General features: G+C 38.0%; 3 protein-coding genes across 10 annotated transcripts; all 3 read right to left on the reverse strand.

The window, feature by feature from the left end:
* Window positions 1–246: 246 nt before the first annotated feature.
* LOC131297946 (peroxisomal (S)-2-hydroxyacid oxidase GLO4-like) lies at window positions 247–7844 on the reverse strand. Its single transcript, XM_058323172.1, has 12 exons — window positions 7627–7844; window positions 6514–6660; window positions 6316–6440; window positions 6182–6228; window positions 6033–6110; window positions 5750–5874; window positions 5577–5634; window positions 4721–4783; window positions 4407–4476; window positions 4101–4201; window positions 957–1061; window positions 247–721 (listed from the first exon to the last, which is right to left on the reverse strand). The coding sequence occupies exons 2-12, from the start codon at window positions 6654–6656 to the stop codon at window positions 542–544; spliced, it is 1095 nt and encodes a 364-aa protein (XP_058179155.1). The 5' UTR covers window positions 6657–6660; window positions 7627–7844; the 3' UTR covers window positions 247–541.
* A 537-nt stretch (window positions 7845–8381) lies between these two features.
* LOC131297943 (F-box/LRR-repeat protein At3g59190-like) lies at window positions 8382–17122 on the reverse strand. Of its 8 annotated transcripts, none has more exons than XM_058323167.1 (5): window positions 16906–17122; window positions 14025–15290; window positions 13102–13293; window positions 11884–12091; window positions 8382–8997 (listed from the first exon to the last, which is right to left on the reverse strand). In XM_058323167.1, exons 2-5 carry the CDS (start codon window positions 15276–15278, stop codon window positions 8981–8983), a joined length of 1671 nt encoding a protein of 556 aa, XP_058179150.1. In that variant the 5' UTR covers window positions 15279–15290; window positions 16906–17122; the 3' UTR covers window positions 8382–8980. The 8 variants fall into 8 exon arrangements, with proteins under 8 accessions (XP_058179150.1, XP_058179152.1, XP_058179147.1 ...); XM_058323169.1 differs by having other exon boundaries at window positions 11887–12091; window positions 16906–17068; XM_058323164.1 differs by having other exon boundaries at window positions 8382–8989; window positions 11887–12091; window positions 16906–16978.
* A 1348-nt stretch (window positions 17123–18470) lies between these two features.
* LOC131297944 (F-box/LRR-repeat protein At3g58900-like) lies at window positions 18471–27982 on the reverse strand. Its single transcript, XM_058323170.1, has 4 exons — window positions 25898–27982; window positions 24962–25153; window positions 23747–23953; window positions 18471–18889 (listed from the first exon to the last, which is right to left on the reverse strand). Exons 1-3 carry the CDS (start codon window positions 27134–27136, stop codon window positions 23918–23920), a joined length of 1467 nt encoding a protein of 488 aa, XP_058179153.1. The 5' UTR covers window positions 27137–27982; the 3' UTR covers window positions 18471–18889; window positions 23747–23917.
* Window positions 27983–27996: the final 14 nt, after the last annotated feature.

The following is a 27996-nucleotide window of genomic DNA, read 5'->3' on the forward strand; positions in this document are numbered from 1 at the left end:
GATGAGTAGAGCTTCCTCATCCAATATGTGATAGAGGCTATAAAGAGGAAGAAAACATGTTAATTTGAGCCCCAGTTTGTGCTTGCCATCATTCAACAATGAAAATGTTTTCCGGCAGAGCTGTTTCTCTTGTCGGTTTGTACGAACATCTACTCATTACAGAGGAACAGAACAATATATGTGTTCTTGTTTCCACAGAGTCTATTGTATAAAATCTGGTCAGAAACTTCAAAAATTCCTCCACTCTTAATGTAACACCTAGATTCTCAGTTTATTATATTTAAACTGCCGAACTTCATAGTAAGTGGAAGTTTCCCCATGACCATCTATTTTGTACATAAACAAGGACACGGTGAAAATTCGATCTTTCACTTCCAACACAACACACGTGCATCATCATAGAACAAATTCATAATTTCTAGTGATTTGTTTTAAGAAACCGGGAGAAGGGAAAACAATTGCAGAACTCCAGCAAGTATTTGGATCCATGATAGTTGATCAGAATCACCTATCTGTGGTCCTACTTTAATATTTCGTTAACCTAAAGTCTGCAGTTGAGTCTGTCTTGCTCTGTCCTCACATGACTTCTTGTGATATCCTTCAAAGTAGGGCATCCGGACAGCGCCATGGTGAGCTCAAGCTCAGCCTTCAGCATTTCAATGACTCGTAGAACCCCATATTCTCCCTTTGCTGCCAATCCATAGAGGATTGGCCTCCCAATCTGCATGAGAGAGAAGAAACAAAATTAGGAAAGGGCCAAGCAGGAGATACAGCACCCAAATAACAGATAAATGGAGCAACAATGGTCTTCCAAACTATCTTTTTTTTTTCCAGCCATTATTGTTCCTATGAGATATAATACAGTATGGTGCAACATGAAACACAGCACTTTGCAGAAAAGCAGAAGAACATATTGAACATGTCAGAAGTGTCAAAACTTCAGAGTCAGAGTTTACCAGAACAGCTTGTGCACCAAGAGCTAATGCCTTGAAGATATCTGTGCCCCGCCTCACTCCTCCATCAATGAGAACAGGAATTTTCCCTCCAACAGCACGGACCACCTGCATTCACAATACAATAATTGTCTTATGTGTTTGAAACATGAAGCGTGCCTACCAGAAACAAAAGGTAATTTCCAAGACCATACAGCAATATTGTTCGCTTTTCGATTCTAGTACAAGAACCTATACAGAGAATTTGTGATGAGATATCTCGTCTATTCTAAAGTTATGAATGCTTTGTAAAACAACGGTTCCCTTCCCAGCTTCTAGAGAACCAGATGTGGGTCAACCACTCTAAAAGAATTGGCGCATCTCTATGCATGTGCAGCTTAGAGTTTGTATTATCGCCTTGAAATGTAGTCAACGCAATCAATGATATGAATGTAAGTTGGAGTTCCATGTTCATTTCTTAGTCTTTGACTTTGAGTCTTCTATTTGTGTGACATCCCAATGCCACGTTAATGGGTTGGAAGAAGTGTGAAGGATGAATAATGAACCACCCTTTACAACCGAATAACTGACTTAAGCATAGTGACCCATGTTGTTAGGCTCCAACAAGTAATTGGAACAACAAAAGGTGGGTTGTTCTGGTTTGCCTTCGGCTTTGACTGGCAATATTGGGGTTGTGCATTGGGAGGTTTCTTCTTGCATTCCCCCTTTGTATTCCTCAACTATGAGGATGCTGGGATGGGGTGGACTGGATACGCACCTAGCCACTTGGCATCATATAAGCATAGTGGCTTCTTTCAGACTCAAACCCGATTTCTCATGCCTGCCATCAAGAGAGCCTTTACCTATGCACCGAACAATCACTACTGGTTTGCAGTTGCAGTATAATGGTTATGAGATGATGTATCGGCCAAAAGTTTTCTGCCTAGGCATGAAGCCCTGGACAGAGCTGAATGGAAAAATAGGATTTATTGACTGAGACACAAGACTCGGTTTGGTTTGGTATCGGTTGGCCAAAAGTTTTCTACCCAGGCAAGAAGCCAGTGTTCCATTCCTAATGAGGTTTGAACAGAAGAGTGTGGTGTTATATCAACCACGATCCATGAACTAAGCTAGAAGCCATCTTTTACACTGGAAAAATGAAACGGAAGGGATTGTAGCAAAATTCAAATATTAGTATCCCATTCATTAATGCCTTTCGTCATGCATGCACAATGTGATGTATGGCGCGTGCACACAAATAATCTTGCATTTGGCACGATTTATTGATCTTATCCAGCAAAAACTCCAATTCTTCAAAATGTCAATACATTATGTTTGATGCTTGTTACCATGAGAAGAACACTATAGGGAGAAAAATGAAGGGAAAAAAGCCTTAAATTATACCAAATTAAGTGTTGTGCATGGAAGTATACCATATTTCGAGACATACATTCCAACATATGACTCATTAAGTACTAGTATTTTCCTGAAACAACCAGGTCATAACCCTCCACATATTTAGAAGTGTTATAATTGCTGCAAGCATTAAAATAACTAAGTTGGAAGATGGAAAACCTAGAACTGGAGAAGGAGCAAAATTAGTTCTATTCCCAATTCAGATCTGACGTGAATTCTGTTTGCCTTTACCTGGCTTAATTAGGTTAACTAGCTAAGTTGGAGTTCCATGTTCATTTATTTGAGTCTTCTATTTGTATGACATCCCAATCCCACGTTAATGGGTTAGAAGAAGTGTGAAGGATGAATAATGGACCACCCTTTACAACCAAATAACTGACTTAAGCATATTTACCCCCAACAAGTAATTGGCTCAACAAAAGGTGGGTTGTTCCGGTTTGTCTTCGGCTTTGACTGGCAATACTGGGGTTGTGCATTGGGAGGTTTCTCCTTGCATTCCCCCGTTGTGTTCTTAACTATGAGGATGCTGGGATGGGGTGGACTTGATACACACCAAGCCAGTTGGCATCATATAAGCATAGTGGCTTCTTTCAGACCCAAACTAATTTCTCATGCTTGCCTAGCTCGGTTTCTCGATACCACTAGCTCAGTTTGGTTTGGTATTGGTTGGCCAAAAGTTTTCTGCCTAAGCATGAAGCGGTCTCCCATTCCTAATGACGCTTGATCAGAAGAGTGTGGTGTTACATCAAACACGATGCATGAACTAACATAGTGGCTTCTTTCAGACCCAAACTAATTTCTCATGCTTGCCTAGCTCGGTTTCTCGATACCACTAGCTCAGTTTGGTTTGGTATTGGTTGGCCAAAAGTTTTCTGCCTAAGCATGAAGCGGTCTCCCATTCCTAATGACGCTTGATCAGAAGAGTGTGGTGTTACATCAAACACGATGCATGAACTAAGCTAGAAGCCATCTTTTATACTGGACAAATGAAACGGAAGGGATCATAGCAGAATTCTTAGAAGTATCCCATCCATTAATGCCTTTTGTCATGCATGAACAATGTGATGTACGGTGCATGCACACGAACAATCTTGCATTTGAGGATAGAATTTAATCACATAACATTTAACATGTAAGGGCACATTTCGAAGTACTTCTGTATAAGTTTGGCTACTGATACTTATCAATAAATAAATAAATAAATTCAGCTACTGATGAATTATGCACGATTTATAGATATTGTCCAGCAAAAACTCCAATTCTTCAAATTTCAATACATTTTGTTTGATGCTTGTTACCATGAGAAGAATGCTATAGGGAGAAAAATGAAGGGAAAAAAAGCTTAAATTAGTACAAAATTAAGTGCTGTGGATGGAAGTATACTATGTTTCAAGACATTCATTCCGACATGACTCGTTAAGTAGTATTTTCTTGAAACAACCACATCATAAACCTCCGCATATTTAGAAGTGTTATAATTGCTTCAAGCATTGAAATAACTAAGTTGGAAGCTGGAAAACCTAGAACTGGAGAAGTAGCAAAATTAGTTCTATACTCAATTCAGATCTGACATGAATTCTGTTTGCCTTTTACCTGGCTTAATTAGGTTACCTAATGCATGAAAATCTTCCTTGCCCCACATGATATTGTCAATATAAGATACCAACCATAGCACATATTTGATTTCAATTTGCTGGCATATCTGCATCAGACGCCATCAACTAAGCCGAGAAAAACTCAAACATAACTAACCTGTTCTAGAACAGTGATAGTGGCTGGGGAATAATCCAGTTGGCGAGCTCCATGGTTGGAGACAACAATCCCAGCAACGCCTATTTCCATAGCTTTTATTGCTGCCAAGAGTATCATACCAGATTATAAGCAATTTTCGTTTGTCACTGTAAACAAAAGTAGAAAACGAGAGACTAGATTAGTTTAGGCTCATCATTTTTATCTCAAAATCTATTAAAGATTCAAAGATGTCATCAACAAATCATGGGTTCCCTTAACGTTTAATATGAAGTAAGACAAACACGTATTACAGAGTCATGAGATTACCATCCTCAGCAGTAAGCACCCCTTTGATTAGAATTGGCAAACTTGTGATAGATCTTAACCACTCAATATCCTGGAAATTTTAAATGAGATTAACCAAAGTAAGACTAATGTAAAGAAAACCACCTTAAGATCTTGATGATCAAATTAACTACTAAAACATCAATACATATCATCCTATGTATGAGTTGTTATTACAAAGTTTTCAAGTGATACTTCCAAGCAAGGTAGATATCTGACCCAAGAGTAACACCTTTGTTATGGTTGACCGTGTGATCATATTATCAGGTAGCGACAGGTAGACTATTAGATTATACCTTCCAACAAAGAGATGGATCGAGCGTCTCTGCTGCAAAAGCTTCAAGGTTTGAACCCTTATCCTGCAGAGTGAGTGATCATTGTTACTAATCTAACAGGAAATGGATATTATATGGTAATGTTACTAAGGTACATACTTCAGCAACAAACACAAGGAGATTGGTGTTTGAACGAAGATACGCAACTGCAAAAGACTACGAAAACCTGAATCTGTTGTCTGCACAGAATACAGACCGACACGAGAAGGAACATAGGTTTAACACATATATGATACTGCATAAGTTGTCCACTCTCTCTTCCCATTAGTATGTGTAAACAGCCAGCCCATCATAAACTGGAACTAACAGCATAATTGCCACAGGCATATGCTACTTGTGGGTGAATGAGTCGCAAATAAATTAGCAAATATAAAGGAAAAGAACAAAGAAGAGAAAAAAATAGTCAAACACGTGAATCTCCATTCAAACATAAAGACAATTAGTTGAATGAGCACCTCTACTTCATCTTCATCTTTTCACTACTAGAGTGACTCAAACCCCATTGAACCCACATACATTTGTAAAAATGGCAATTGTCAGGGAAGTTGGCTTTCACAAAAGGTCTGTCTAGTAATCCAAAAGCATCCAAATAACCCAAAGGCGAGTTTGCAATAGCAAATTAATGGTGCTTCATTTATTTCTTTTCACATGATCTGCTTGGTGTCCACACCCCAAAACATGCAGTGAGAACCAAATCAACAGTTATATAATGTAGTAGATATTATGCATTGTCAAATTGGAACAGAGAACAACCAAAATACATTGTTCATGATCATAATTAAATGCATATGTGGGGTAACAGAAATCCTCTACTCACAGAAGCTACTTCAGTTGATAATAGACCTTCGAAATTCTTCAACTGAGGAGAAATCATTCTGCACAACCATTGCATATCCCGATATTAGACGAGAGAAACAACCCCAAAATGTGAAGGATGTTGAAGGTACTAGTTTGTGAAAATGATATAAAAGAGAAGGAAATGAATTTCACCTATTCTTTATGTCTGCCTCCCTTCGACCAAGCCTAGGAGTATCGACAGTAAGAATCATAGCCTTGAACCCGTATCTCTCGGCTCTTTGCACTAACGTAGCCGTTAAATCCCGCCTTTTATATACCTATATCAACAAAGAGATACCAAACTGAATTCTGAGACTCCAATTGGGATCAGAGTAATATGAATACTATGTGGCCAATTCCAAAGAACGATCAAATATCACATCAAGGAACTCAAGGAACATAAGCTGACTAGAGCTGAGGAGAGTGAGTAGAATACATATATCTGAAAAAAGCGAACGGCATTGCAGCTGGAAGCAACCTCCTCTACTGTGCAGGTAGACGAAAAGGACAATCCCTGCGATGCGGGATGGTTCAGTATTCAACGGGGCAACCTAAAAAGTTGAGCTCAGATTAAAGTATCAATACCATTATGGTGTTACATGCAGCTGCTGCTCTGGCTGTTGCAACCTCTCCTGGTATAAAACAAAATTCAAAATCGAACACAAAACCAAATTACGTAAAAACATATTTCAGTTGAAATGCATTAATTGAATCCAAACCTTTGGGATGAGCCAATTTATGAAATGAAGTTGGAGCAATCATGATTGGTGCCGACGTAGGGTAACCCAATATAGTAGTTGACATGTCGATCCTGCTCACATCTACAAGAATTCTTGGCCTAAAACTGACCAGTCAAGAGAAGAGATTTAAAATGGTGTCCTTTTCTGCTAATAAGAATGACAGGTGTAATACTTAACGTGATTCTGTGAAATGCTTCCATGTTCTCCTTTAGAGTGTATTGGTCCTCAGCTCCTCCATTGTAGAAGTCAAAGTACATCTTCGGAAGGGCTCGCCTTGCCAGTTCCTGGAACTCATTCACATTGACCGGTTCTTCCGCCATTTCTCTTATAAACACAGCCATAGAGTGTTAGTAATCTAGTCCATTCTATAGTTACTTAAGTTCAATTAATCGAATGTTAAACTTGAGAATCGTATTGGATGGTGAGTCAATAGAGTTACCAAAAGTATAAATCCATCTAATCGTGAAACCCACTCCTATTTGTAAATTCTTTTAAATTACTTACATGTCCCTCTCAACACTAACCCATTGATATATACATCAAGTGATTTGGATGCATTCTGATAGTTCAATCAGGTTGTTGACTCTAGCTGGTAATATGTAGCAAAAATTAAATCCATATGCAACGGTAGACAGGCTCATAGATTATACTTGCACCTTATTAGAGATCTTTCCCTTTCATGCCCTTGCACCTTATTAGAGATCTTTCCCTTTCATGCCAATTTAAGGTGATCGCTATCGTTCCCATTAAATTCTAACTGCTCTGGCCACCTCAGTTTCTTTTTAACCTTGCAAAAGTTTTGTAAGAAAAGAAAAGAAAAAAAAAAAAAAAACTAATTACATCTCGAGTGATAAGTAATTACTATCATTCTTGTGACGCATAAACTAATCGAAGATAACCAAGTAATAAGATTGCCAACGCGAAGCCAGAACCACTAGTCATGGTTGATATTGTTATGAGATGGTGGCTATAATAAATTGTGCAACTTTGTTAACAAAATAGTTGTCCATTTTGATACATATATTAGTGAATTGTCTCCTATTAACTGATACTAAAAATGGATTGACATGGTGCCTGGTAAGTCACAATTCCAAAAATCTCACAAAATACTAGTATACAAACGAAAGGACCACAGCCCATATGAAACAATCTCAGTAACTGTGCTAGTATAAGAAAGAGTTAAAATTTCATCGCAAAGGGGTTAGTACCAAACCAAACTACTCTAAAAAGACAAAGTGACAATGAAAAAATAGCTATATGTGTAAGCAGGGTACGTATAGGAATACTTACCCTGAACTTATTGATTTGAAAGGAGTAAATCGAGTGCAGACCAGAGTACTCGTACAAAACACTGCAAAAGACAAAGCTTTGCGAGAGAGAGAGAGAGAGAGAGAGAGAGAGAGAGCACTGCAAAGACAAAGCTTTGCAAGAGAGAGAGAGAGGCACGGGAAGTGGTGCGGATATGATCGTCGAAGACGTCGTCGTCGTGCTGAGTTTGGAATCAATTATGGCTGTGTCTTCTTGCGGAGAAGTTGGAGTAATAATGCATGTGTTTGATTGGCTTGGGTCCCACTTACCCGACAAACTTCCTAGGATACCTTGCAAGTCCAATGACGATTCCTCTTTTGGTGATCCAATCACTTCTATTTAACCATTCGGATAGTTGATTTTGTAAGTTCGGTATCACAAGAGAAATGAAAGTGAAAGTGTGACCGTCCAATTTTCCCAGTAAAATTTGAATCGCGACAAAGCTTTTACCCATATTCACTTGGCATGAATTTTTACAAGAATGACTTTTTTTTTAAACACCAAAAAAGGGCGAAATTTTATTAATCAAATGTAAAGATTACATAGGATTGAAGGGACAAGAGAGAATGCATCACAACGCGAGAGAAGCATCCCAAAGAAGTTGGCACCCTAAATACATGATGATCCTATGCCATGATGAATGATAAAAACACATTGAGTCTTACAGATGAGATGAACTGTTTGGATCGTCATAATCAAGCCATGATAAATTATATTTGAATCACACAAGGAACATATGAAGTGAAAGGATCTTGATCCATAACTAGTGGCCGAGAAAAATGAAAAAATGTAAAACTCGTTTGGTTCTTGTGACAGAATAGCTAAGCAAAAATGTCTATCGCGCATTCAAAAAAATCCAAAAATGAAAAGCAGCATGACAGCAACCCATCAAGTAATAAAACGTATATCTCAATAGCTGAGCATCTTTTCACTGATCGACAGAGTGAACGATCTCCAACTTTCGACTCCAGAAATAATAATACACGGCACAATATGAAACAATGTCCTACTTCAGTGGCAAAATTAAACAACGTCCTACGGCAGTGACAAAATTAAACACATAAAACCAAAACATGGCTTAAATTATGGAAACATAAATTAGGGTACAAGTGATTTGTTGTTTAAAAATACGAATGAAACGTCAAATAAAATGTCATTAACTTATTATTACAACACAAACAAATAGATAAACCATAGACCAAGTAAAAGCGAGACACGTCCTTCTCCCATCAAAAGCCAATTCCGACAGCGAAGTGAGCAAACATAGAAGCGCATGAATTCCTTTCTCATTCAATCCCTTTAGTATGGAGCCATCTTTACTTCACTCCCTTCCATCTCAGTTCACCTTACGTTCTGAAGGAAAAACAAAATATTATTCGTCAGACGTCATACATACTACAATGACGCTCCACTCGAAAACAAGCAGCATTTAAAGGAACTGTATCAAACGTTTCAGCTACTAAAACATCTTTCTAAACTTAACTTATTTCTTTATTTTGTGTGTTTTGTTCGTCTAATTTGAATTTTTTTAAGATTATCATCCATCTCGACGAGATGAGTCTAAAGAGTACGAAATTATGACCAAAGCAAAAAAAAAAAATCACTAAAGACGAAACAAGTAGGATCAAACAACTGTCTTTTGTAGCTTTAAGTGCCGTCTTATTAGAATTTTTCAACATTGGTCCATGTTTATTTTTCTGATTCGTCTCGATGAGACGGATTATACGATTAACCCCTAAAATTATGTTGAAAGGCTAAACAAAAAGTTCCGGAAAGTAAAATATACCGAAATAAGTTCCAAACTTATAAGTTTAAAAGAACGCAATTTAAATACAAGCTGCACGCATAAAGTTGATAACTGACTCCAAAATGATAAGGATTTAAGACAAGAAAGCTTGATTCACCACCGCATATATTGAATACAATCAGCGAAAGGTAGTTCTAGGGACCTTTTTTGTTCAATGGGACTATATTAAATGATTTTGTAGTACGATCACGATGCAATTAATTAACGATCCCTTGGAGTCTTAAAACTAAGCAGAGGCTAAACTTCAAATCAAAGAGACTAGGCTGGTAGTAGACAGCTTCAATTAAGAACGTACTCCTTGTCACATTTTCTTCGACAACCAATACTTAAGGAAAAAATTCAAACTAGAATCACAGAAACCTTCAGAGTTGAAAATGGCAAATTCAGCATTTAACACAAATTTTCCATTTGAGATTATGAGAATCACAGAAACTTTCTCTGCACTAAGCGTATTCAACATCTAACCGCAAAATTAACCCCTTCAAGCTTAAAACTACGACCAATTTTTATTTGATCTTCACATTCAAAACATAGTGATGTCAAACCTACTTGTAAAACCAGGGAATATAGCTCACATTTAAGCATTTTATACTGTTAGCAGTGTTCTAAATGGCGCTTGGTGCTAGTCGGGTGGTGACCCACCTCCAAGCGCCAAGCAGTTTGGCATTTTTTTTTTTTTCCCGGGGCCATATAGTAGACATTAGTTTTAAAGTACCCATGAAAAAAAAAGAGTACAGTTGTGCCCACTAAAATAAGAGATGCTTATTCACTTTTCTATAATGCACACACTACTTTACCTGCAAAACCCATGTGCACGCCGACACAAACCAAGACAAGACGTCAACTGAGTCAAAATAATGCTGAAATAAAGATGCTGCACTTCTATCACAATAATGCTGAGAAAGGAAGTATAGGTGTAGGTGTATTATATATATATGGAGCGGTTCAAAGGACACACTAAAAAAACACCCATAATCTCAATCTCATAGTTTTCAATCAAATTTTTATAATCTGAACCTTTCAATGTGTGCAGAATGTGATTTTAAGAGTGTCCGCGAGAAATTAGCAAAAAAAATGACCGGAAAATGTTTGATTTGAGCAGTTTTTATTTGAACCGTTCAATAAAAAACTGTTCGAAACTGTTCGGATCAAGCCATTCCCGGTCATTTTTTTTGCTGATTTCTCACAAGTACCTTTAAAATCACGTTCTGATCACATTGAGCGGCTCAGATCATCAAAATTTGATCGGGAACTATGAGGTGTTTTTTTAGGTGTCCCCGGAACCGCCCCGATATATACAAGTATAGGTGTATTATATAATATAATATATATAAAAGCTGCGTTTTTAATAGAAAAGCTGATCGCCTTTCTTTTTTTTTTAAAACAGCATGTTGTCCTCACAGCTTCTCTCTCTCTCTCTCTCTCTGAATAGACTGATCGCCTTTGACAAGCACACCCACCCAGACCTCCGACTACTCCGACGACCATCGAACACCATCGGCGAGACCACCCAAACCACCGGCAAAGCTCTCCGACCTCCGATGAACCTTCGATGATAAATATACAGTTTCAGAAGATGCTCTATTTTTGTATATGAACCAGACCTTACTATTCCGGCGACCCCTAGCCGCCTAGCTCTACCAAAGCCTCTGTGGCCGCCGAATAAAATGCCAAGGGGTGTAGGCGTGGCAGTGACCCGCCGCCAAACGCCTAGGCGGCGCCTAGGCCGCCATTTAGAACACTAACCGTTAGTCAGGCATTGAATGGGATTCTATTTGGTGAGAGAATGACTTCTAAAAGAGAAACTAAAATAAATTGGCACGGAAGTATAAATTTACCACCTCGCGAGCAACTTTGGGCGTTTCGGCAAATTTGGAGAATTTTTAGTCAGGCATTGAATGGGATTCTATCGGGTAAGTAAGGGTCATCATCGGGCCGGGCCGGCCCGCTAAGTCACTGCCCAAGCCCGTCCACGGGCGGGCCGACCGGGCTATTTTTTTGCGGGACGGGCTACCTACCATAAATTGAAGCCCAGCCCCAGCCCATGGGCTACCCAATTGACGGGCCGATGGGCCAAAATTCAGGCCGGGCCTGCGGGTCAACAGGCTTAAATTTCTTTGGGCAGAAACTAAACCAAGGGAAAAAAGAAAGGGTTTTGTGGAATTTCGAGCTAATAGGTGGGCCCGTGGGCAGGCTATTGGGCGGGTATCACGGGCGGGCTGAGTAAAAATCCATAGGCCTAAGCCCGCCCATTACAAACTATGGGCCCGCCCGTGCCACCTGTTTTACGAGCTCAGGCCGGGTAAAAACCCGATGGGCCGGGAGGACTTTGGACGGGTCACTGGCTTCGGGCTAAATGATGACCCTTACTGGTAAGAGAATGACTTCTAGAAGAGAAACTAAAATGAATTGGAACTCAAGTATAAATTTACCACCCGGATGATTTGCCCACTTGAATGTGGCGTGCAACTTTGGGCGTTTCTGCAAATTTAGAGAATCGTCTGATAATGCATTCCAATTAGGAGGCTTTCCATCTCCAACATGGCACTCAACATCTTTCAATTCATGCTGCCAACCTAGGATACTTTCCAAATGTTCACAATTCAAATCCAATTTGTGCACAATCTTCTCACGGAGAACCTGCAAATCAAGTATAACCAAGTAGTCACTATCTTTCAAGCGATGCCACCAACATCATGTACCTCTTAAATGAGGAATATCTGAATCATAACTGGGCACAATCTTCTATGGTAGGGCCTCTAAGTCATAAAAGATATCAACGACTAATCATCATGCTTTATTATGGAAAAGGATAATTCATCAAGACAAGCAGTAATTCTAAACCCAAATAAACACAAAAACAATGCTCTTGGGGATTTTGAAGGAACTAATGGTTGAACATGGGGTGAAAAGAAAGCCCTCCTAATGTTTGGGAAAGAAGAGCATAAGGAAACAAAGAAAAGAGTGAGCAGAAAGGGTCATTGTAACCGAACCAATGAGTGACCATAATTTTCCCATTATCCTCTCGAATCCAAGAGAGGAAAAAAATAAAACAGTCCAAAAATATGATTCGAGGTATTCACCAAAACACCTAAATATACTTCAAATTTGGATCCATATTCTTTGCCTCCTCCCAACTTAACACGTTCAAATTATGGTGATTCAAACAAATATTTTCTAGTCAAAAGTCTAAGCTTTTAAGCCAGGCAACATAACTGAACAATTGCCTATGTTGTTCGCCGGTAAATATTAATAAAAATAATAAAGTGGATGGCTGAAGCCAAAGAATATGTTTGTCTTATACAGGTAAAGGGTTTACATAAAAGGAGTCATAAAGAGCATGCTGGCAAAATACAAGAGAAAGGCCAAGAACTAAAGTGCCCTATAAACTTCCGTGAAAGGTCTACAAAAAGAAATTGGTGAAAGGCCAAGTTACATTCTCCTGTCTCCCAATTATACCATCTACTAACCAGAACGACTCTTAAGCCACATGAAACAACTATGAATCATATCCAACGCTCCTCCTTTTCCCTAACTTTAGCGTCTCCAAGCAACAAGGAGCTGTGACACACCCTCCAGGAAGGCCCAACTCACTCTAAACCAAGATAGAATTGAAATACTACAAATCATGAAAGAAGTAAAGATCGTACCAGGATAAATTTCCTTCTGGACTCCAAATCCATAAATTTTACGGAAAGAATCTTGGGATGACAACTCCATAGAAGCCCATCCAAGAGAGCTGAATAACCTTCTGAAGATGATCTTAACTTGAGTTTCATGCGATCAACCATAGGAACTAAGGGAAACAAAATATCTTTGATCTCTTCCACAGTAAATGAAATCTTCACAATCCAACAAACGACAATGACAAAATTAACATACAAAGAGTTAGACTGATCTAGACATAGCAAATTTTGCAGTGGTAAAGGAAAGCATGTAACCAACACTTTTTTAATAAGCATCAAATATTCAACTTATAAGGAATACCTTACTAGCGCATTGGTTGTCATCATTTGTGACAACCAAAGTCAATTCTAAAATTCCTCCCCCCACAAAAGGAACGAGGGAAGCTCCAACCCAAAAACATAAATTAGGGGACTAAATTGGTCAACATTGAATAGCTTATGATAATACTGCCCAATAAATCTAGCTTGGAGAACTCTATTAGATTGCAACTAATAGAAGGCTAACAGTGAAGATGAATATGCATGGAATAACGCAACCCAAAGGAACATAGATATATTTTTACTGACAAGCATTCAAACATCCCCCTGGGTAAGTCATAAATGAACATAAGTTAAAAACAACTTGGAAATACTTACAAAAGGTTCACAGAATTAATGTCTTCAAAATGAAACCTTCAAAGAATTGCTACTTGACAAAAGCTTGTGGGATAAGATGATTTTCTACTAGAAAGTTACACGCTGAAACTCATCCAAACAAGATTCTCGTTCTATGGATGAGCCTAAACATTTTGTCAAAAGCCAAAGTTGATACTTATTGTGGTTATTAACTAATAACCCTGTCGAATCAATGATAATTATATTGTTAACTAACAAGTTTGTGGACATACCTCACGGCAATGGATTGACAAGGTCAAAAGTTTAAAACTCTGAGACTGCGCGACCAAATTTCTCATCTTCCAGAATGAATGAGAGTTCATACAACGATTCGAATATAACTCGATATTCCCTTCCCACTGCCCTGAAGTACTTGTTGCTGTTATCATCGGTATGACTCCACCAAAATAAAAGAATGATTGTAACTTAGGAGCATCAATTTCAACCTCTTCTAGTTTAAGGCAACATAATTTAAGACGCCGTAGATGTTGGTTTGAAATCTTGACCCTTTCCAACAACCTGCAATCAAGCACACGTAGAGCCTCCAGGAGAGGAAACTTGGATAGAAGATCAGTGAACTGCTGGTCCGAAACAAGGACGCATCTTAAAGTTAAATCTGTCAAATTATGACAGCCAATTAAGTTGAACTTGCAGGGACACGTGTCAAAATTTCCATCTTCGTAACGTAATTTCTGCAAACTTGGCGCTTCAATGTGGGCATCAATTACGCCGTGGTGTTGAACTATAACAACTACCCTAAGGTTATGTAGATCAGAAATATGAACCTTGTACAACCCCAAGCACTTTATAAGTTCAATTTCCTCAATCAAAGGGCAGCTAGAGATAATACTTGCAATCATGGGTGCATCCACATGTATACAAATGAGAGACAACTTTTGTAGAGAACTAAAACTTATACTCTGATGTAACAGCTGTTCCAACTTGAAATTTTCTAACTTCAAAGTCTTTATTGACTTTGTTGCAAAGACGGTCTGGGGTAAGATATACAATGCATCAAGTGGGGTATGCATTCGGAGATGTAACTCTTCAACCCTGCCCTCTGTGGCCAATCCAATCCATTTATCAACGAGAGAAACCATGGAAGACTCAAATATTGTGAAGAAAAGATTGAACTTTCTGATCCGTAAGCCTTGTTCATGAAATCTTAACAGGGTTTCATCTACATATCTGATGAAATTGTCCCTTTTTTCCTCCAAATCCGGATATCTTTCAACCAAGTTGCCACTTTTGGGTTTTCGAATAGCTAATTCTCTCCCAAAATAAGTTTGATCAAAATCCAAATTGGGGTAATAAGCCTGCATATGTTGCCATCTCTTGGACAATAAGCAACTTCTAACAACTTCTTTTGTCGAAAGGAAATCCATCACATTAAAGATGACATCATCAGGAAAATACGAGATACAGTCTATGTTGTCTATTTTATCCATTCCCTGGTCCTGGTCCTTTGTCTCCGTAAGTTCTTCCATGAGTATGTGCCCCTATCAAAAGTTCTCGAAAATTAAGTTCAATTACTACCACACACACACACACACACACAAAAAAAGGAGTATGTGCCCCTATCAAAAGTTCTCGAAAATTAAGTTTAATTACTACCACACACACACAAAAAAAAAAGAAAGGAGTGAACAAAACCAAATGGAAAAATAAAACTATATGTTGATAGTGTTTGTGCAAGTATTTGTTCGAGCACCTGCAAGGGAAAAAGAATGGAAAAGAAGACGCATAGAGGTTCAACAAAAATATAAACCAACAACAGTATGGTGAACCTCTACAGATCGGAACAAATCATCAACCAATGTAAAAAGATAAAAGCTAAGGCTTTCTTATCTAAAACCAGCAAACTAAAATACTTTGAATGATATTAATCAAACTGAACCTACAAAGATCGGAACAAATCATAGGAAAAAGATAAAAAAACAAGGTGACGACAGAAGAATAAGAAACCTTGCAAAGGCTGGAAAAACATAAAAGTTACAGCTTTTTATCTGAAAACCAACGAAGTATTAGTATGTTTGATAACACAATAATCCAGAAGGTTAGATTTAAACAAGTAATTCTTAAAAATTGGAAAACCTCAGCAGCCACCAAAAGGAAAGAACAATAGGAGTAGTGGGTATAAACTAAGGTTACAACACTCTCCTTCGCAGAGGCTTGGAAAACGGAAAAGTAGTCTGTACATCTGAAAATCAACAAATTTCAGCAACAACGAAAAAAATCAAACGAATTTTGATTGGTCTAAATTAACTCTGTTTGGAACTCAGGGAAAAGAAAGGAAAATTAAAGAATTTTCCCTCCTATTGTTTGATTGTAGAGAAAGAGAGAAGAAAATAAAGATTTTGAGTGGAATGAATAGTAAATTTTTTCTCCAATTTTCCTCTCATTTTCCTTCTCTTTTATTTTCCTTTCCCTAAGTTCCAAACAGATAACCATGTTAAAGCATGCAACTCCAAACCAATTGACAAAGAGTGGGGCAAAGAGTGGAGAGGCTGCCTAAACTCATATACTAGTTTTGGAGGAGATATTTAACCGATGTGGGACAAATCACAATACTCCCCCGCACGTGCGACCCCTGACTCGCACGTGGAGAGGTCAACAAAGGATTCAGAACACACGAATCACAATAAAATAAAGTGCAACTATGACACAAACAAAGGGGAAAAGCCTCTGAAACTCTAGCTTTGATACCATGTTAGATTTTTTGGAGGGTTCCAACCTAAAACCAATTGGCAATAGGTGGAGAGAGATTTGACTCAGGCGACCCCTCACGTGCAGCCCGGATGCACGTGGTGGTATGAATTGATGAGTTAACTCGGGCGACAGAGACTTGACCACACGATATGAGGCCACCCAAGACCTAGTTCTGATATTATGTTAAAGCATCCAACTCCAAACCAATTAGCAAAGAGTGGAGAGGCTGTCTAAGCTCATATACTAGTTTTGGAGGAGATATTTAACCGATGTGGAACAAATCTCAATAAACCAGCGAAGAATGCTCTTGTTGAAAAGATGAAAAGAAACTTGGAAAACTCAACAACCCACCAAAAGAAAAGGGAAGAGGAGATGAATTGAAATCAATTAAGCATAACTCCTTACCTTGGATCAGATGCGAAGCCTGAAAATCCTCTCTATCTGAGTCGAAGAGGCTGCAACCCCAGCTCCTCTCAATGGAAAAAATAGCTATGCATGTAAGCAGGGTATAGGAATACTTACCTGAACTTATTGATTTCAAAGGAGTAAGACGAGTGCAGACCAGATTACTTCAAAACACTGCAAAGACAAAGCTTAATTTGTGAGAGAAAGAGAGAGGGGCACGGGGACAGGACCGGCCAAAGCTATTTGAATGCTCTAAGCCAAGCGGTAGAATATTGTCTTACATAAATTTTTTAATTTAAAAATAATAAACAAAAAATACTTTTTTATATATAATTTTCATTCATACTATGTTATAATTTAAAAATAATAAACAAGAAATACTTTTTTATATATAATTTTCATTCATATTTTTTTATATATAATTTTCATTCATACTATTTAACATGGTAAATATTTCGGCCTTAATAATTTGTACAGTTGCAATAATGTCCTGAGGACTCAGATTTGAATCACAGCAACCTCAATTTGTGTGATAAGAGAATTTTTTTTTTTTTTGCAAAAAGACACTATAAAAAAGTATCCTACCAGGATTTGAACCTAGGCATCTTATGTGAAAAAATAAACATTTTACCATTGAGTTTGTATTATAGTTGTACACAGAAAATATATAAACTTATTTATGAGTGCCCCATTTTTTCCCAAAATGTGAAAGCCAAGGGCTGCGGCCTCTTGGGCCTTCCCATTCGGCCGGCCCTGGCAGGGGAGGTGGTGCTGATATGATCGTCGAAGACGTCGTGGTGGTGCTGAGTTTGGAATCAATTATGGCTGTGTCTTCTTGCGGAGAAGTACTTGGTGTAATAATGCATGTATTTGATTGGGTTGGGACCCACTCACCCTACAAACTTCCTAGGAAAACTTGCAAGTCAAATGACGTTCCTCTTTTGATGATCCAATCACTTCTATTTAACCATTCTTGATTTGTTAAATTTCGATGGGTGGATCATCCAGGGGAAAAAAATCAGGGTCATCGAACATCGGTATCACAAGAGAAATGAAAATAAAAGTGTGACCATCCAATTTTCCCAGTAAAATTTGAATCGCGACCAAGCTTTTATCTATATTCACTTAGAATGAATTTTTGCAAGAATAACTTTTTTGTTTTTTTTAAACACCGAAAAAGGGCGAAATTTTATTAATCGAATGTAAAGATTACATAGGATTGAAGGGACAAGAGAGAAGACATCACAATGCGGGAGAAGCATCTCAAAAAAATTGGCACCCTAAACACATGATGATCCTATGCCATGATGAATGATAAAAACACATTGAATTTTACAGATGAGATGAACTGCTTGGCTCGTCATAATCAAGCCATGATAAATTATATTTTGAATCACACAAAGAACACGCGAAGTGAAAGGATCTTGATCCATAACTAGTGGCTGAGAAAAATGAAAAAAAGTAAAACTCATTTGGTTCTTGTGACACAGAATAGCTAGGCAAAAATGTCTATTGCGTAATCAAAAAACCAAAAATGAAAAGCAGCATGACAGCAACCCATCAAGTAATAAACGTATATCTCAATAGCTAAGCATCTCTTCACTGATCGACAGAGTGAACGATCTCCAGTTTCCAATCTAGAAATAATACACGGCGCAATATGAAACAATGTCCTACTTCAATTGCAAAATTAAACAACGTTCTATGGCAATGACAAAAATTCAACACATAAACCAAAACATGCCTTATTGTTTAAAAATACGAATGAAACATCAAATAAAATGTCATTAACTTATCATTACAACACAAACAAATAGATAAACCATAGACCAACTAAAAGCGAGACACGTCCTTCTCCCATCAAAAGCCAATTCCGACAGCGAAGTGAGCAAACATAGAAGCGCATGAATTCCTTTCTCATTCAATCCCTTTAGTATGGAGCCATCTTTACTTCACTTCCTTCCATCTCAGTTCACCTTACGTTCTGAAGGAAAAACAAAATATTAGTATTCGTCAGGCGTCATACATACTACAATGACGCTCCACTCGAAAACAAGAAGCATTTAAAGTAACTGTATCAAACGTTTCAGCTGCTAAAAAGGCTGAGTTTTTCTAAACTTAACTTATTTCTTCATTTTGTGTGTTTTGTTCGTCTAATTTGAATTTTTTTAAGATTATCATCCATCTCGACGAGATGAGTCTAAAGAATACGAAATTATGACCAAAAGCGGAAAAAAAAATTCACTAAAGACGAAACAAGTAGTATCAAACAACTGCCTTTTAGAACTTTAAGTGCCGTCTTATTAGAATTTTTCAACATCGGTTCATGTTTTTATATTTTTCCGATTCGTCTCGAACTCTCGATGAGACGGATTATACGATTAACCCTTAAAATTATGTTGAAAAGCTAAACAAAAAGTTCCAAAAAGTAAAAAATACTGAAATAAGTTCCAAACTTATAAGTTTAAATACAAGCTGCACGCATAAAGTTGATAACTGACTCCAAAATGATAAGGATTTATGACAAGAAAGCTTGATTCACCACCGCATATATTGAATACAAACAGCGAAAGGTAATCTAGGGACCTTTTTTGTTCAATGGGACTAAATTAAATGATTGTGTAGTACGATCACGATGCAATTAATTAACGATCCCTTAGAGTCTTAAAACTAAGCAGAGGCTAAACTTCGAATCAAAGAGACTAGGCTGGTAGTACACAGCTTCAATTAAGAACGTACCCCTTGTCAAATTTTCTTCAACAACCAATACTTAAGGAAAAAATTCAAACTTGAGTAGCAGAAACCTTCAGGGTTGAAAATGGCAAATTCAGCATTTAACACAAATTTTCCATTTGAGATCGAGTATGAGAATCACAGAAACTCTCTCTGCACTAAGCGTATTCAACATCTAACCGCAAAATTAACCCCTTAAAGCTTAAAACTAAGACCAATTTTTATTTGATCCTCACATTCAAAACATAGTGATGTCAAACCTACTTGTAAAACCAAGGAATATAGCTCACATTTAAGCATTTTATACTGTTAGTAGTGTTCTAAATGGCTCTTGGCACTAGTCGAGCGGTGACCTACCTCCAAGCGCCAAGCCCACCTAGGTGGCCACCAAGCAGTTTGGCGTTTTTTTTTTTTTCCCCCCAGCCCATGTAGTAGCCATTAGTTTTAAAGTACCCATGAAAAAAGAAGAGTACAGTTGTGCCCACTAAAATAAGAGATGCTTATTCACTTTTCTATGATGCACACACTACCTTACCGGCAAACAGTAATGATTCCCACAGATTTTTGTGCACACATCATGCACATACATTTTTGTGGGGCCCATATCGGAGTCCCACAAAATGATCCGAACCGCTCATTTTTTTTTAAATATTTTTTGGAGGGTTCCCGTAAAAAATCAACTCCAATGGATATCGGTAAGGGCTTTCTCAGAATTTTCGGACGAATTATTCTGTTTTGCTTTACAATTTCTGAGAAAGCTCTTACCGATATCCGTTGGAGCTGATTTTTTACAGAAACCCTCCAAAAAATATTTTAAAAAAGAAGAGCGGTTCGGATCATTTTGTGGGATCTCGATATGGGCCTCACAAAAAATATATGTGCATGATATGTGCACAAAAGTATGTGCAAGTAGCACTGTTGTATATATATGTATATATAAAGATGCTGCACTTCTATCACAGTAATGCTGAGAAAGGAAGTATAGGTGTAGGTGTATTATTAAAAGATGCTGCACTTCTATCACAGTAATGCTGAGAAGGGGGCTGCTTTCCCCCCCCCCCCCCCCCCCCCCGACACCCCACCCCCCCGGCCCCACACCCCATTTCCCATATTACCCCCTCCCCTCCCCCCATTTTACTTCTCCTGCCCCTCCCTCCTCCCATTTACTTTTTTTTCTCTCTCTTCTTCTCCTGCTTCCCCCCTCCGTCCATTTACTTTTCTTTTCTTTTTCCCTCTTTATTTTCTTTTTGTTTCTTTTCGGCTGGATTTTTTTTTTTCGTTTTTTTTTCTCTTTATTTCCTTTTATTCCTTCCACTTTGAATCTTTTTTTTTTCAATATTTCTTTATTTGTTTCTTTCCCTTTACCTCCCTTCTTTTTTTTTTTTTGGTAACTCAAATTCTATTTTCAATTAAGATTACAATTAGTGTTCGGGAACTAATTACGAATGTATTTTGCAAACGACATACTAATCCAAAATACAAATGTTATATTTAGGATTACTTTTTTTTAACTATAGTACAATTTAATAAATTTGTTAACTATTATTAGCATAAATCCTCTTAACTGATTCAGTAGTATGTTGCTTCAAATCACGTCTCTACTCCATAGGATTGCAAATGGCTGGTTTCTATTTTTTTTATAACTAAAACGGAAACGTTTTAGGGGCTTCGTAGGGGCTACTGTGCCAATGAGGGCAGTTGAGCCCCCCGGGTCCCACCTATTTTTTCATTTATTTTTTAATTTAATTACTTATACCTTATTTATTTAATTTCTATAAATACACCATTTGTATATTTAAAAATATAATTCAAGAATTAAGTGTTTTAATTTTCAATTCAGTTAAATCAGTAGCAAAGATCGTTTTTATTATTATTTTATTTTAAATGGTCATAATGAATTTTTTGGTTTAAGGCCTTTCAACAAATACCCTAAGGACTCATTATTTAGTTTCAAAACTCTTTTAGGGTGGTCCATTGAAAGCATTGGAGCCAAAAATTTTACTAGATCCATTTAGGATGAAATGATCAGAAAAATAACAACTTTGCTCCGGTTCAACGGATTGAAAATTGAAACACTTATTTTAGTAACTATATTTTTTATCTATAAAGGTCAAAAAAATAAAAATAAAACAGTCGGATAAACATTGATCAATTAAAACACTTTTTTTTTCTCTCAATTACTTTACAAAGCCTAGAATTAGACTTGGACCTATTATTAAAGAGAGAAAAAAATTCAAACTGGAAAGAACGAAAAGGAAATAAAATGAAAAAAAAAACGAAACTGAAAATAAAATGAAAAAAAAAAAAACGAAACTGAAACTGAAAAGAAAAAGAAAAAAAAAAACCAAACGGTTAGAAAGAAAGAAAGAAAAGAGAGAGAGAGAGAGAAGAGAGAGGGGGGTAGAATGGGAAAAGGGAGGTGGGGCCGGGGGGGGGGGGATAGCAATTTTCTGCTGAGAAAGGAAGTATAGGTGTAGGTGTATTATTAAAAGATGCTGCACTTCTATCACAGTAATGCTGAGGAAGTATAGGTGTAGGTGTATTATTAATATATATATATATATCGGTCCTGCTATTGTCAGCCCACTAAGCTGACGATAATCACACTAGAAGACAAGAAAAACACGTATTTCTGTGTGTTTTTTATACCCTTTAATACACATTCACACATTCATTATTATCAGCCCATTGGGCTGATTTTAGAATTTTCCTTAATAGAAAAGCTGATCGACTCTCTTTTTTTTTTTTTAAAAACAGCACGTCGTCCTCACAGCTTCTCTCTCTCTCTCTCTCTCTCTCTCTGAATCGACTCATCGCCTCCGACAAGCACACCCACCTAGACCTCCAACTACTCTGACGACCATCGAACACCACCGGCGAGACCACCCAAACCACCGGTAAAGCTCTCCGACCTCCGGCGAACCTCCGATGATGAGTATACAGTCTCAGACGATACTCTATTTTTATATACGAACCATGATCACACTATTTCGTGCGACCCTAGCCACCTAGCCTAGCGCCATCTAGATCCGCCTTGGCAGCCGCCTAGCTCCGCCAAAGCCTCTGTGGCGCCTAATAAAACGCAAGGGGTGTAGGCGTGGTGGTGACCCGCCACCGAATGCCTAAGCGGCGCCTAGGCCGCCATTTAGAACACTGACTATTAGTCAAGCATTGAATGAGATTCTATTTGGTAAGAGAATGACTTCCAGAAGAGAAACTAAATAAATTGGCACTCCAGTATAAATTTACCACCTGGATGATGTCACCACTGAATGTGGCTGTAACTTTGGGCGTTTCAGCAAATTTGGAGAATTTTTAGTCAGGCATTGAATGGGATTCTATCTGGTAAGTAAGGGTCCATCATCGGGCCGGGCCGGCCGCCTGAGTCACTTTCCAAGCCCGCCCATGGGTCCGGACAGATCGGGCTTTTTCTTTTTTGCAGGCCAGACAGGCTGGGCTACCTACCATAGATTGAAGCCCAGGCCCAGGCCCAGGCCCCAGGCCCAGCCCCCCTTGAATGTGGCGTGCAACTTTGGGCATTTCGGCAAATTTGGAGAATTTTAGTCAGACATTGAATGGGATTCCATCTGGTAAGTAAGGGTCATCATCGGGCCGGGCTGGCCCGCTAAGTCACTTTCCAAGCCCGCCCACGGGCCGGGCTGACTGGGCTTTTTCTTTTTTGCGGGCCAGGCTACCTACCATAAATGAAGCCCAGGCCCAGGCCTAGCCCACGGCCTACCAAATTGACAGGGCGATGGGCCAGAAACCGAGTCTGGCCGGCGGGTCAACAGTCTGGTTTAAATTTCCTTGGGCAGAAACTAAATCAAGGAAAAAAAGAAAGGGTTTTGTGGAATTTCGGGATAATAGGCAGGCCCGTGGGCAGGCTATTGGGCGGGCTGAGTAAAAATTCATAGTCCTAAGCCCGCCCATTACAAACTATGGGACGGGCCGGGCCACCCGTTTTATGGGCTCGGGCAGTTTAAAACCCTAATGGGCTGGGCAGACATTGGCGGGTCACGGGTTTCGGGCTAAATGATGACCCTTACTGGTAAGAGAATGACTTCTAGAAGAGAAACCAAAATGAATTGGAACTCAAGTAAAAATTTACCATCCGGATGATGTCACCACTTGAATGTAGCGTGCAACTTTGGGCGTTTCTGCAAATTTAGAGAATCGTCTGATAATGCATTCCAATTAAGAGGCTTTCCATCTCCAACATGGCACTCAACATCTTTCAATTCATGCTGCCAACCTAGGATACTTTCCAAATGTTCACAATTCAAATCCAATTGTGCACAATCTTCTCACGGAGAACCTGCAAATCAAGTATAACCAAGTAGTCACTATCTTTCAAGCGATGCCACCAACATCGTGTACCTCTTAAATGAGGAATATCTGAATCATAACTGGGCACAATCATCTATGGTAGGGCCTCTAAGTCATAAAAGATATCAACGACTAATCATCATGCTTTATTATGGAAAAGGATAACTCGTCAAGACAAGCAGTAATTCTAACCCAAATAAACACAAAAACAATGCTCTTGGGGATTTTGAAGAACTAATGGTTGAACATGGGTGAAAAGAAAGCCCTCCTAATGTTTGGGAAAGAAAAGCATAAGGAGACGAAGAAAAATGTGAGCAGAAAGGGTCATTATAACCGAACCAATGAGTGACCATAATTTTCCCATTATCCTCTCGAATCCAAGAGAGGAAAAAAATAAAACAGTCCAAAAATATGATTTGAGGTATTCACCAAAACACCTAAATATACTTCAAATTTGGATCCATATTCTTTGCCTCTTCCCAACTTAACACATTCAAATAATGGTGATTCAAACAAATATTTTCTAGTCAAAAGTCTAAGCTTTTAAGCCTGGCAACATAACTGAACAATTGCCTATGTTGTTCACCGGTAAATATTAATAAAAATGATAAAGTGGATGACTGATGCCAAAGAATATGTTTGTCTTATACAGGTAAAGGGTTTACATAAAAAGAGTCATAAAGAGCATGCTGGCAAAATACAAGCAGAAGGCCAAGAACTAAAGTGACCTATAAACTTCCGTGAAAAGATCTACAAAAAGAAATTGGTGAAAGGCCAAGTTACATTCTCCCGTCTCCCAATTATACCATCTACTAACCAGAACGACTCTTAAGCCACATGAAACAACTACGAATCATATCCAACGCTCTTCCTTTTCCCTAACTTTAGCCTCTCCAAGCAACAAGGAGCTGTGACACACCCTCCAGAAAGGCCCAACTCACTCTAAACCAAGATAGAATTGAAATACTACAAATCATGAAAGAAGTAAAGATCTTACCAGGATAAATTTCCTTCTGGACTCCAAATCCACAAATTCTATGGAAAGAATCTTCGGATGACAACTCCACAGTAGCCCATCCAAGAGAGCTGAATAACTTTCTGAAGATGATCCTAACTTGAGTTCCATGTGATCAACCATAAGAACTAAGGGAAGCAAAATATCTTTGATCTCTTCCACAGTAAATGAAATCTTCACAATCCAACAAACGACAATGACAAAATTAACATACAAAGAGTTAGACTGATCTACACGTAGCAGACTTTGCAGTGGTAAAGGAAAGCATGTAACCAACACTTTTTTAATAAGCATTAAATATTCAACTTATAAGGAATACCTTACTAGCGCATTGGTTGTCATCATTTGTGACAACCAAAGTCAATTCTAAAATTCCTCCCTCTACAAATCCCTCTACAAAAGGAATGAGGGAAGCTCCAACCCAAAAACATAAATTAGGGGACTAAATTGGTCAACATTGAATAGTTTATGATGATACTACCAAATAAATCTAGCTTGGAGAACTCTAATAGATTGCAACTAATAGAAGGCTAACAGTGAAGATGAATATGCATGGAATAACGCAACCTATAGGAACATCGATATATTTTTACTGACAAGCATTCAAACATCCCCCCTGGGTAAGTCATAAATGAACATAAGTCAAAAACAACTTGGAAATAATTACAAAAGGTTCACAGAATTAATGTCTTCAAAATGAAACCTTCAAAGAATTGCTACTTGACAAAAGCTTGTGGGCTAAGATGATTTTCTACTAGAAAGTTACATGCTGAAACTCATCCAAACAAGATTCTCGTTCTATGGATGAGCCTAAACATTTTGTCAAAAGCCAAAGTTGATACTTATTGTGGTTATTAAGTAATAAGCCTGTCGAATCAATGATAATTATATTGTTAACTAACAAATTTGTGGACATACCTCACGGCAATGGATTGACAAGGTCAAAATTTTAAAACTCTGTGACTGCGCGACCAAATTTCTCATCTTCCAGAATGATTGAGAGTTCATACAACAATTCGAATATAACCCGATATTTGCTTCCCACTGCCCTGAAGTACTTGTTGCTCTTATCATCGGTATGACTCCACCAAGATAAGAGAATGATTGTAACTTAGGAGCATCAATTTCAACCTCTTCTAGTTTAAGGCACCATAATTTAAGACGCCGTAGATGTTGGATTGAAATCTTGACCCTTTCCAACAACCTGCAATCAAGCACACGCAGAGCCTCCAGGAGAGGAAACTTGGATAGAAGATCAGTGAACTGCTGGTCCGAAACAAGGACACGTTTTAAAGTTAAATCTGTCAAATTATGACAGCCGATTAAGTTGAACTTGCAGGGACACATGTCAAAATTTTCATCTTCGTAACGTAATTTCTGCAAACTTGGCGCTTCAATGTGGGACTCAATTATGCCGTGGTGTTGAACTATAACAACTACCCTTAGATTATGTAGATCAGAAATATGAACCTTGTACAACCCCAAGCACTGTATAAGTTCAATTTCCTCAATCAAAGGGCAGCTAGAGATAATACTTGCAATCATGGGTGCATCCACATGCATACAAATGAGAGACAACTTTTGTAGGGAACTAAAACTTATACTCTGATGTAACAGCTGTTCCAACTTGAAATTTTCTAACTTCAGAGTCTTTATTGACTTTGTTGCAAAGACTGTCTGGGGTAAGATACACAATGCATCAAGTGGGGTATGGATTCGGAGATGTAACTCTTCAACCCTGCTCTCTGTGGCCAGTCCAATCCATTTATCAACAAGAGAAACCATGGAAGACTCAAATACTGTGAAGAAAAGATTGAACTTCCTGATCCGTAAGCCTTGTTCATGAAATCTTAACAGGGTTTCATCTACGTATCTAATGAAATTGTCCCTTTTTTCCGCCAAATTCGGATATCTTTCAACCAAGTTGCCACTTTTGGGTTTTCGAATAGCTAATTCTCTTCCAAAATAGGTTTGATCAAAATCCAAATTGGGGTAAGAAGCCTGCATGTGTTGCCATCTCTTGGACAATAAGCAACTTCTAACAACTTCTTTTGTCGAAAGGAAATCCATCACATTAAAGATGACATCATCAGGAAAATATGAGATACAGTCTATTTTCTCCATTCCCTGATCCTTTGTCTCCGTAAGTTCTTCCATGAGTACGTGCCGCGCTATCAAAAGAACTCGAAAATTAAGTTCAATTACTACCACACAGACAAAAAAAAAAAAAAAAAAAAGGAGTGAACAAAACCAAATGGAAAAATAAAACTATACGTTGATAGTGTTTGTGGAAGTATTTGTTCGAGTACCTGCAAGGGAAAAAGAATGAAAAAGAAGACACATAGAGGTTCTACAAAAAGATAAACCAACAACAGTATGGTGAACCTCTACAGATCGGAACAAATCATCAACCAATGTAAAAAGATAAAAGCTAAGGCTTTCTTATCTAAAACCAACAAACTAAATACTTTGAATGCTATTTATCAAACTGAACCTACAAAGATCGGAACAAGGTGACGACAGAAGAATAAGAAACCTTGCAAAGGCCGGAAAAACATAAAAGTTAAAGCTTTTTATCTGAAAACCAACGAAGTATTACTATGTTTGATAACACAATAATGCAGAAGGTTAGATTTAAACCAGTAATTCTCTAAAAATTGGAAAACCTCAGCAGCCCACCAAAAGGAAAGAACAATAGGAGTAGTGGGTATAAACTAAGGGCTCGTTTGATTCGGGCTAAATTAGACAGGATTAAGAGTCCTGGACGATTTATTCTGGTATAAATTTAGTCCCGAATCCTACACAATCCCGTGTTTTATTTGCGTGGGATTAAAATCGGGTACAAACAAGTTCTTGAGGTTCCCTTGAAAAAATTGGGCAAAAATGGAAAAAGGAAAATCCTAGATGAGGGTTATCATTTTTATTTGCAAAATGAAAACCGAAATCAAATATATGTATTTTAAAATAAAATCTTATTAAGAACTGAAGGAAGAACTAGAAAAAAAAAACCCCGATAT

Source organism: Rhododendron vialii, chromosome 8a, assembly GCF_030253575.1.
Source record: "Rhododendron vialii isolate Sample 1 chromosome 8a, ASM3025357v1".
Lineage (NCBI taxonomy): Eukaryota > Viridiplantae > Streptophyta > Magnoliopsida > Ericales > Ericaceae > Rhododendron > Rhododendron vialii.